Consider the following 12500-nt stretch of genomic DNA (forward strand, 5'->3'; position numbering starts at 1 on the left):
GTCCTGCCGTCCATCACACTTGAGCAAAGCAACAAAATTCGGGAGAAAGACTAATTATGATTGTCAAAGTAAGACACATCTAAGATGAACTTTGTGATCATACATCATTGGACCATTCATCAAAGATCCTACAAAGAAAAATCTGAATGCAGGTAGGAATGAAAACAACATTCATGTTTTTGGGAAGTTAAAAAAAATACAAGGACAATGAGATTTACAACATATTAAACTCTTATTACTTACTTGCCATCCTGACATGTGTCGAGGACGATTGGAGACTGGTGTTGTTTCTTCTTGGGAAGCCGAGAGCCCCTTACTTGCTGGGTCTCAACGTGTCTCCTCGTTGGCTTTCTTTGAGGCCACGGACGTTCTGAAGCTTGGTGGGTGAGACTGAAAAAGAGGAAATGGATCACTGTCGTCAAAAGTCATGGCTCAGCACTCGTGGACAAGTTATCCACCGCTTCAACGAACATTGCACAATCACTTATTTCCATTTTATGAGTCCGCCCTATCATCGTGTATTTGACAACATATCACGAGGGGGTGCAATGAGATTTCCCAAGGGAGAGATCGCAGCCTCAAAGGCATTATATCAGGGGTGGATCTAAGTATGATTCAAGAGGTGGCAGTGGGTGGTTTACTTATGTGACAAAACCAAAGCAGCAGGGGTGGAGGGAGGGGTGTTCCCCCCCTCCCTCCCATCATGAAGCTATTTTTTGTGAATGGATGTAACTTAGATTAAAGGGAGTGAAGCTTTCCAAGTTTAACGAATGATGATTTAAGAGTTTTCTTTTGGCCATTCCATAAGTTAAATCAATGGGTTACCACAAGTTCACCACCATCTCAGATCGCGACCAATCCAAAGCAATTATCTTTTGTGACCTCGTTAACCCGCACCCCCCCCCCCACTCAACTCTGCGGTTGATGTTTCCCCCTTTCTCTATACTGTTCCTTTTGTCCTGTTGTGTCCTGATCCGTTCAGTGTGCTCGTATTAGCTCTTCCACGAGCCGAGACTATGCATCCAAAAAAACAAAAAAATAAAAATACCAAGGTCGTGGATGTGGCAGGCCAATGACAGACATCCACAATTGGCAATTGAAATGTTTGCTATGTTGAGCTAACTAGTTTTAAAGACTCCAGGGCGACTGTGAAGAGGTCCACGGGCATCCGGTGAACCCCTTCCGCTCGCCTTCGATCAGCCACTGCATATATACATACGCTTGAGCATTAGGGTGTACCACTTTTGCAAAAGTAATTGCTGGAATGAAGCACTATGTGCCTATCGATTCCACTAGTGAAGTTAGGTGATCGACCAAAGTTTGAAAATTTTCCCGCCTTTTTTGACCGCGGGCCACCATTTTGAAATTTCAGGAAATATCCATATTTTTGGAAATAATATTGATTTTTGAATGTTTAAAACATATAGATATATCTCGGTGTTTAGATGGCCGAATGCACTTCAGTTGGTACCAGTATGATAGTAAGTACCCGTAAATATTATTCACAAACTTGTCCCAACATTTTGAGAAGGGGTCGCCATTTTGGAATTTCACTGAAAATCCCATATTTTGACAATTGTTGCACGGCACATTGTTACGCACTTACAGAATATCAGTAGTAGCGTTTTCATAAAGACATTATTAATGACAAATGAGAGCATGATCAATTAATTATGAGAACAACCAAATATGTTTTAAGTGACATGGTTTTCATATATGACAACATAACAATCGTGCAAACAAGCAACCACACAGATATCTTATAGAGAACATGGCGTTTGTTTTGTATAGTCTGGGTAAAGCTTCCTTTGCTCTTCCACACACTGTAGCAATGCTTGACGTTGTTTCTCATCATTGCACATATTGATAAAGTCAGACACTAGCTTAATTCCTCTTTCAGCTAGATCATTTACGACACACAAAGAATTAGCACTTTCGCAAAATTTCCTGGAACTAGCGAACTTATCCCACATAGCCACAGGAGCCCTGACCATTGGTCAGTCAAGGTTTATCTGCAAGTACACAAATAATAATATATATATATATATATATATATATATATATATATATATATATATATATATATATATATATATATATATTTCATTAGATATACACAAAATATACGATTTTCACTGAATTTCCAAAATGGCAACCCCTTCTCAAAATGTCAGGACAAGTTTGTGAATAATATTTACGAGTACTTACTATCGTATTGGTGCCTACTGAAGTACATTCGGCCATCTAAACACAGAGAAATATATATTTTTTAAATATTCAAAAATCAATATTATTTCCAAAAATATGGATTTTTCCTGAAATTTCAAAATGGTGGCCCGCGGTCAAAAAAGGCGGGAAAACTTTCAAACTTTTGTCAATCACCTAACTTCACGAGTGGAATCAAAAGGCACATAGTGCTTCATTCCAGCAACTACTTTTGCAAAAGTGGTACACCATATTGAGCATCGTGTTAAATGACTTAACAATGACCATACAGCATCATCGGGTTACTTTCATCGGTTGGAAATTCGAAATACAAGGAATTACAAATTAATATCAGCTGAAGGAAGAGGCTATTTAGCACATCATATCCATGCCATGTGCCCATCACTTAAAATTCACATTCAATTTGCTGAAAATGATCACATGTGTTTTATAGTTAATTCAGTTTATCGCCTGGATCAATTTGATTGTATCTCACGTACTCAAGTGCCATGGTTACCGTTAACTTAATCTAGCTCAACATCCACGTCTCTCGACAATTAACGTACGTATCCCATTTAATCAATCAATGCATGGAATATGGCCAACACCCACATGTGAAGAGAGGCGTGCCCTGAAACGCAACACCTTATCCGACCGAGCACAACACCAAGTGTTAGTGCAATTGGACCCCACAGGGAAACAAACAGGTGAGCAGACCACTCAAAAGTGCAGCACTCATAAGAGCTATCCTGGTACCTCTAAGCCCACAACGATCGGCTCCCAGCTGCAAACACTAAACAAGTTAGACTCTTTTTTGCTTCTAAGATGTGATGGGTAGTCATAGACAAAACAGAGGAATATTTGATCCTGACATTTTGTTGCCACGCCCCACTCCCACTCCTTTCTTGTGCAATTCTCCTCCTCCGACAAAGACTCCCTGACCGACCCCCCCTCCCCCTCCTTCCTCCATCCATCCATCCATCCATCCATCCATCCATTGAGCCCATACCCTATGCAGAGCGTTGGTGCTACCCAAGCAGTTTCATTGGCTATTGGGCACAATCCTGGAGGGGTCACCACTGACACAGGATACCAGCGAGCTGGCACTCATTTTGCTGACCTCAGAAGGATGACAGGCAGAGTCAACCCCAGCTGGTGTTAATTCAACAGCCGAGCAGGATTTGAACTCAGGACCGAGGCCCCCAAGTCTGCCACCCCCCCTCCCCCTTGATATCCTTCCCTCTTACCTCCTCCCAAACTTCTTACCCTATTCTCTCCAATGCTCTCCAGCTTCCATGCCCTCTCTTCCCCCTTTTTGTCATTATCTCCTCAAATGTACTTTCATCATATACTTCTCACCTCACTTTAAACAAGTAATGTATCGATGAACTAATCAATACTCAGCATCCTCAAGTTATCCAGTTGGGTCCCAATTCGAGCATATGTTGCACGTGGCTGCTGATTGCTGATTGCATTATGTCTGAAGGGTGTGGCAGTGATGCTGATGCAGTGCCTCCATGTAGGTCAGTGCAGGAGATGGGAATATATTCACGATGCCGGCGATGATTCACCTACTCTTTCGACCAAATGTACACCAAAAATATGGATCAGATAGGATTAGAAGAGGGGACGCTATGCTTCACGTCCGTCCAAGGGATGGCGGATGGTGCCACTCATTGATGCAGCGCTCTACAAGTGAAACAGCAATCCCACAGTTTATCGGTGAATCGAGAATCAAAGTCAGACTGGAGAGATCAAAGGTGAGTAAACTACAGGTGAGCTATCCTGCCAGATTCCAGTTGGGTAATAGTCTTTTTTTTTCATTGCAAGGGACAGTGTTGTGGATAATGATAGGTCAGGGTTTTGGTTCTGCATGATTATGCAAGTGTCAGGACAGGGTTGGAGATGCACTCAGTAACGTAAAAATTTCGTGACAACCACGTTTTAAAATGACTGATAATCCCTTAATTTTCTTATGAAAATGTCATAAAAAATATCATACAAAGAAGCATGTTGAAGCACATCTGTAAAAGCAAATAAGTCAAGAGTCAAGGTTTTACACATACAATGAGCAATTTGATTATGGGCAAGATATATACGTGTGTGTGTGCGCGCGCACGCACGCACGCACGCACACACACACACACACACACACACACACACACACACACACACACACACACACACACACACACACACACACACACACACACACACACACACACACACACACACACACACACACACACACACACACACACACACACACATACACACAAGCCAGTAAGCGACATGGGTGGTCGCTATATAATTGCATACTAGTCAGAGTTTCTGACGGATCTGGCTGAAATTTTTTGACAAAGAGGTTGATTATAGTGCGCATAAAAGTGCGGAAGCCGATGTTTGATTTTCGAAAAAAAAAAAATATATATAAATATTTTTCGGATTTTTTTCAAAAATGTCAAGGACCCGTTGCTAGGCAACGGTGGCGTCCATAGCAACGGTGCTCAAAATCATACAACGAGATCCTGGTATGAACCTAGCTGTCAAATTTCATCAAAATCGTTTGACTCCTCTGGCCTCCAGAGCTGTCGATTACATACATACAGACAGACGGAAAACCTGAGAACAACGTGAGTCCAGCGACCACCCAATAATGTAGATGATATGCAGCCTTATTCTTCTTTTGTATGCAGCACATGGCTGAGTGTAGCATCATTTGCTGGGGTACACAGCTGTACCGCGTGTGCGGTGCCCCCTGTAAGTCAGAACAGGAATTTGTCATTTGTTCACGGTGCCGGCGATAATTCGCATACTTTCCGTGAAGGACACCGTGGGATCTTCAACGTCCACCAACTAATGCTGGCAGACGCGATGCCCAGTTTAAGGTACATCCGAAGGACGGCGCACACATTGATGAATCACCCTGTGCAACACCAGGATGGCAGTTTATAGGCGGGTCCAGATTCAAATCCTGGCTAAACAGATCAAACGTGAATGAGCGTACTCCGAGGTTATCTCATCAGCCCCATTAGAACCCTGAGAATGCATGAAATCCCAAAAGGTTCAACCGACTCCTCACACACCCCAAAACCCACATCGTTGCTCGTTTGCTCCAACGAAGGGCTAAGCCTTAAAATGTTCACTGCAACCTTCTTCCCCGAACAGTTGAAATACTCCCATTAACCTAGGTTGATAAAAACCCAAAGCCGAACTTGTCGGCTAACACAGAATGAGTGACATAAGCCTCCACGAAAACGAATACAGTATTCCATTACTGCCATTGGATCACTGTTTGCAAAGCTGGTCAAACATCAATTACATAAATTCGAAACATTATTTGATGACAACACAAATGAGAAGGAAAAACACGGCATCTCTGACAAGGTATAATTAATGTTAACAAGTAATGTGTTGTCTCCAAAAACAAAAGCTCATTTTCCTGCAAAAAAACCATGAGCATTAGTTGATCGATCATGTGACCAAACAGGGGACCTCCACCAATGTTCAATCCAGTGTTTCAGAAATATACAGGAGCTGGTAATATTCTCATTCACCTCTTCTTTTTAGCAATGCCTGCTTCATAAAAGCCATCCATTGCCTCTCGCACTGAAGCATCCCAGAACTCGAACAATGATGTTGGAACGCTTGGATGACACGGCAAGGAATCCGGTCATCGAAGGATGTCATTATGTGAACTGATTCATGACTAGTTTGACCGACTGTTAACTGCACGAGCAATATATATGGAATGTGCATGTAAAACTTCAAGGTCAGCCATTTAAAAGTTCAAACATTTTACATCGTTGTCACCATGATCGTTGTTGCCATATTTTGCTGAAAGTGCAACCGAAAGGCATGCAGCGATGTGAAAGTACACACATTTTACATCGTTGTTGCCATGTTTTGCTGAAAGTGCAACCCAAAGGCACGCGGCGATGTGAAAGTACACACATTTTACATCGTTGTTGCCATGTTTTGCTGAAAGTGCAACCGGAAGGCACGCGGCGATGTGAAAGTACACACATTTTACATTGTTGTTGCCATGATTGTTGTTGCCATGTTTTGCTGAAAGCGCAACCGAAAGGCACGCGGCGATGTGAAAGTACACACATTTTACATCGTTGTTGCCATGTTTTGCTGAAAGCGCAACCGAAAGGCATGCGGCGATGTAAAAGTACACACATTTTACATCGTTGTTGCCATGTTTTGCTGAAAGCGCAACCGAAAGGCATGCGGCGATGTGAAAGTACACACATTTTACATCGTTGTTGCCATGATCGTTGTTGCCATGTTTTGCTGAAAGCGCAACCGAAAGGCATGCGGCGATGTGAAAGTACACACATTTTACATCGTTGTTGCCATGATCGTTGTTGCCATGTTTTGCTGAAAGCGCAACCGAAAGGCATGCGGCGATGTGAAAGTACACACATTTTACATCGTTGTTGCCATGTTTTGCTGAAAGTGCAACCAAAAGGCATGCGGCGATGTGAAAGTACACACATTTTACATCGTTGTTGCCATGATCGTTGTTGCCATGTTTTGCTGAAAGCGCAACCGAAAGGCACACGGCGATGTGAAAGTACACACATTTTACATCGTTGTTGCCATGTTTTGCTGAAAGTGCAACCGAAAGGCACGTGGCGATGTAAAAGTACACACATTTTACATCGTTGTTGCCATGTTTTGCTGAAAGTGCAACCGAAAGGCACGTGGCGATGTGAAAGTACACACATTTTACAACAACCGTCCCATGATTCTGTTTTAAGTAACGTATTAGGAGGAAAGCCTGTTTCACATTAAGGGTTCTCCCCAGCACTCAGGCACAGCACGCGAGGCATCCATCCTCGGAATGAACAAAACAGAACTCGGCTTTCATTTTGGGTCTCAGTCTGTAGACCATCGAGTCTCGAGGAGATTAGCTGCATGGAAACAGTTACATGGAATTTACAATCCTGTCAATGGTGTCAGGCCCAGGTGTATCGTTTGTTTCAGGCCTTGAGGGTTTCTGTCTCCCGCTCGCCCTATATAACTCAGAACCGTGGAGTCTGCTTCGTACCAAAGGTTATCCTGAATAGGTAGATATATATTTGTATTAGCCCGAGGAAAACCGTGCCTTTCACTCAATGATTTTGGGGACACTAAAAAGAGAAGCAATTTGACATATTCTGCATAGCATGCTGGAGTTTATGCATGAATAAACAAATGATTCTCTACATAATGCTTTGTGTGAAATATACTCGAATGTTTTCAAATACGAGTGAGCCCATTGGTCCGTGTGACCAAATTCTCACTGGTCTTCATGGCCCTGTAGCATACCTGGCTGCTGAACTACCTGAGCAGGTGCTTTCCTTTCACCAAGCCCAGATGTGCTTGGGCCAAGACAGAGATTATAGGTTTGTTATTATTCTTGCCAAATGACACTATTATTATTGTTGTTCATATTTATTAGTATCCATGAAGAAATGCTTTGTTACAATGTTTTTGTCGTTTTATGCTGTATTTTGTTATTTATTTTGTATTTCGAATGCCATGCCTTGGAAGGACCTCGTAAGCTGCTTCATACACATTAACATGGCATGCGTTTAAAACATGGGAATTCTTCCATGTTCTTTGTAGTTAATCAGCCTCATCAACTCAGGAGATCATGATGATCATTTTGGTGCATGACACCACATCAGAAAGCTCCAGTAGAACTCCCCAACAAGCATGTCTCTCACACACACACACACACACACACACACACACACACACACACACACACACACACGTACACACACATACACACACACACACACACACACATGAAACCGAAACAACAACCAATACAGCTTCAAAAATTGCAAGAAAGACAAAATAAAAGTAGAAGAGCACTTGGTCGGGCACATACCTCCACCAAGCTGCTTAGTTTACGTTTTGTATCCCACCGATAGGCTGGATCTGGATTACGGACCTGAACTAAAATTTAATCGGCCTGTTCTCGTTACCTAACCAACTCATCAACCAAGTTTCATCTGAATCTGTTGAAAACTTTTTGAGATATTATGCGATATATTGTTTTAGCCCTATCACTTAATGGTGAAGAATCACGATAAAAATTCTCAGATCTGGATCCAGATCTTCACCAAAATCGAATCATTTTGACCTCGTCATATACCCAAGCTCGCCAACAAATATTCTCCGAATTTGTCCATAACTTTTTGAGCTATCCCGTTCACAAACAAACAAGAAAAAGACGTCATGCAGAGTACGATACTTGCAAAATCCACCCATCCCCCCTCTCTCTAAAGGTTGCCATCGATACATCAAATTGTCCATTTCGTTAAGATTAAAAGTGACAATCTTAATCAAAGCTCAGGTCAATCGGATGAAAATTGATTCTTTTTCAGATCGAAATTGATTTTAGAAGTTTGACCTTGAGTTGACCTTTGACCTCAAAAATAGTTGTTTCCCCAATTTAGTAATGCACTATGCAATTGCTGTTTAATTCCCAAGTCAATCGGATGAAAAGGGATGATTTTTCAGATAAAAATGGATGATTTTAGAAGTTCGACCTTGAGTTTACCTTTGACCTTTTGACCTCAAAATCAACAGCTTTCTCAGTTGAGACGACCTCGGCATCTTGGTGAAGCTTCATGACGATTGGTCTAGAATTGTGACCGATATTCGATTGACAGACAAACAAACAGAACAACAAAATCGACTGACCAATATACTTGAAAAATCTTCGATTTTGCAAGGAACAAACCAGGGGTGAAAACATAACCTCCATCCATAATAAGTTACTGATAGGATTGAATGTTAAAACGGTGGAGGATAATAACTTCGCCAAGTGAAACGCAATGCTGCACAAAGTGTGCGTTTTCATCAGTTGCCAAAATGTTTCTTTTTTGAAAATTTTTATTTGCTCACAGTCAAAAGCCCACCTCGTGAACAAATTAAACCAAAGTCAGCATCGAAAAATTCAATCCGACCAGTCGTATCACCACTCGAGGCAAAATGTCCCTTTGAATTAGTAAAAGATTCGGTTTGGGAACGCACGTGTTAACAGTCATCCAAAAATGTTTTTGAAGCAGGAATGCTTACACTATTCAAGCATGTAATCATATATACTGTAAAATGTGTCCCCTTAAGAATAGTAAAACCTTTTTAACATAATGCATCGCAGTGAAAAGATTTGTGCGAAATATGTTCTGCCGTGTGCTACACAGTTTACAAGTAAGGGTGGGACACAAGGTTGGAATGCCGATGTTGCCGATACTGTATTTGGCAACGGGGTTAGTTAGGAGAAACCACAACCGCCCTCCGACACTCACGCACCCCTCTCTCTGTCGAGGCAACATCAAGCTTCCTTGGCAGTCGTCGCAGCATTGCGTGTTCTGCTCAGCTGGATGGTAGAGTTTAAATGTGAAAAATCACAAAACTGCATTGTGCAGCTTCAAACACCTAGGATTGTTTCCTCTAGTGCCTGGGAAGGTAACATTTGGTAGAGAGAGAGGCCATGATGGTGCGTACTTGGTTGAGTGACTGCAAGCTCAAGATTACAGTCAATGAGCAAAATAAAACGGTGGAGTTAAGAGTAAAATTTGGTGGAGAGGCCATGATTGTGCGCAAGGATGAGTTACTGCAAGTTCGAGATGGGAGTTTTCTCAAGATTACAGTCAATGAGCAAAATAAAACGGTGGAGTTAAGAGTAAAATTTGGTGGAGAGGCCATGATTGTGCGCAAGGATGAGTTACTGCAAGTTCGAGATGGGAGTTTTCTCAAGATTGCAGTTAATGAGCAAAACCAAACAGTAGCGTGAAGAGTAAAACTGAATGAACTGTATTTAAAGCTTTCTCTGTACTTGAATTGGCAACTATGAGTCCAACAGCATGGTGCGCGGATAGATTAGCAAATTTACCTCTGAGCTGTCAATTTTCAGTTTGATTCCCGACCCGACTATTAACCGTCGGATTGGCATTTCACAGGCAGGGCGTTATATCACAGAGCGCACCGCCCCTCGGATGGACGTTAAGCCGGGTGTCCTGTCTGCTAGCATAGGGGGGGTGGATGTTAAAGATCCCACGGTCGCATTCATGGAGAGTATTCATTATTTCTTATTTACAGGATCAAAGTCTCGTGGAGGAGCAGCGACAAAAACTGCACACATGCAGACATATCCATGAGACAACAGCACACTTGTGACTCACACAAACACAGCTGCTGACATTGGGGAGGGGGGGGAAGTGAAGTCACTTCCCAGAGCACTGTGGGTACCAGCGACATCATCTTTATGTCGTGGCCTTTCTCTCCGCACTCAGCGGGGCAATCGAGAATGAATTTGCTCCTCCCCATGGATGCCAACATTTTTCTTTGCTCTGTTCTTTAAAATGGTGAGATTCAAGCAAGGAAGCAGCACATAGCATTTTAAAGCCTTTGGTATGACTCGGCAGGGTTCGAACTGCTGACATCCCAGACTCAGAGCGGATACTCAAAACATTATTCCACTGAGTTTTTCCTGGCACCTCAAACAAATTACAACATTGCTTCCCAAATTAGATACAGTCAAACATCAGGCCTGATGAGAACCCTCGCGAAAGACTTGGGGCAATCTACCTCCTGCAGTCGACCCCACAGGGTGGGTTTTATCGGAGTGTTTGAAGCTGGATTGTAGCGTCTAATTGGCAAACAATACATCAGAGGTAAATCACATGATACAAACACAATGGCCAAAACAAACAATGCAAAAACCAATAAATCTGTCAATTAGAAATCAACTATTTCAGGTCCATCCTATATTGGGTAGTCGATCCAGTCGAAAAAAAAAATTACTTTTTGAAATTTGTTCTACCCTTATCAATTTTTCCGTCGATATGTTTGTTGGGTCGTCGATCTAGCTGGAAAAAAAATTCAAATTTTTTTTTTTTGAGATTTGTTCTACCCTTAACAGTATTTAAAATGGCGATTTCAGTTAATACAATGGCGATTTCGATGAAACTTGGTGGGTAGGTTCATACCATGACCTAGTTGTGTGAAAATGAGAACCGTTGCTATGGACACCACCGTTGCCGAGCAACGGGACTGAAATTTTTGAAAAATCATAAAAAAAATATTTTTTCGAAAATCAAAAATCGGGCAATGAGCAACTGTGGGCAGTACATTCAGCCATATTGTCAAAAATTTCCAGCCGGATCCTATGAAAACTGTCAGAGAGGATAGACTTTGAATGAATCCTGGTCGAAAACAATAAAAAAACGAAGTTCATTATATCTCAGAGACTATGAGTCAGATATACATGAAACTGGTATGGTAGGTTCATGGTATATCCTAGTTATGTGTGAGAAAGAACCGTTGCTATGGACCCCTTCGTTGCCTAGCAACGGCCGAAAAACCTCTAAATGTGGGGGTATTTTTACGAAAAAACAATCTGCAGCATTAACCCTTGAAGCTAGAATTATGAATTTTCTTGTGCTTAATCCCCAGGTTATTCCCCATGGAACGGGTCCATCATGTCAGGTTCTATTGGGTAGTCGACTACACATGTCCGCCTACCGGTTTGTCTGTCTGTCTGTCCCTCTGTTCGGTCCAGTGCTCCATAAATACAATGGCGATTTCGATGAAACTTGGTTGGTAGGTTCATACCATGACCTAGTTGTGTGCAAATGAGAACATTTGCTATGGACACCACCGTTGCCCAGCAACGGAACTTTGAAATTTTACAAAAATCATAAAAAAATTAATTTTTTCGAAAATCAAAAAAAAAAAAAAAAAAAAAAAATCGGGCCACGAGCGACTGTGGGCAGTACATTCAGCCATATTGTCAAAAATTTCCACCCGGATCTGATGAAAACTGTCGGAGAAGATAGACTTTGAATGAACCCTGGACGAAGACAATAAAAAAATGAAGTTCGTTATATCTCAGAGACTGAGTCATATATATATATATATATATATATATATATATATATATATATATATATATATATATATATATATATATATATATATATATCTTCTTCTTTCGGCTGCTCCCATTCGGGGTCGCCACAGCGGATCATCCGTATGATCCGCATAGTGATTTGGCACATGTTTTACGCCGGATGCCCTTCCTGACGCAACCCTGGTCACCTCTTACGACACAGGGATATGGTACACCTATTTTAACCGGGGTATACACTGGCCCAGTATACTGGTACTCATTTCGCCGACCTCAGAAGGATGACAGGCTGAGTCAACCCACTGGTGTATTAATTCAGTGGCTCAACGGGACTTGAACTCAGGACCTTTTGGATCCCAAGCCGCTGCCCTAACCA

At 41.9% G+C, this 12500-nt stretch overlaps 1 protein-coding gene across 6 annotated transcripts in view; it reads right to left on the reverse strand.

The window, feature by feature from the left end:
- LOC147016985 (histone-lysine N-methyltransferase ASH1L-like) overlaps window positions 1–12500 on the reverse strand; it is a 298948-nt gene that overhangs the window by 174903 nt on the left and 111545 nt on the right. For all 6 annotated transcript variants that reach the window (XR_015049297.1, XM_085846304.1, XM_085846302.1 and 3 more), the window contains exon 4: window positions 244–390. Coding sequence is in view for 5 of the 6 variants with exons in the window: in XM_085846304.1 (XP_085702430.1) it covers window positions 244–390 (147 nt within the window). In the remaining variant the exon portion in view is untranslated. The remainder of the gene's footprint in view (window positions 1–243; window positions 391–12500) is intronic.

Source organism: Eptatretus burgeri, chromosome 11 (genome assembly GCF_056783735.1).
Source record: "Eptatretus burgeri isolate ZD-2024b chromosome 11, Ebu_testis_v1, whole genome shotgun sequence".
Lineage (NCBI taxonomy): Eukaryota > Metazoa > Chordata > Myxini > Myxiniformes > Myxinidae > Eptatretus > Eptatretus burgeri.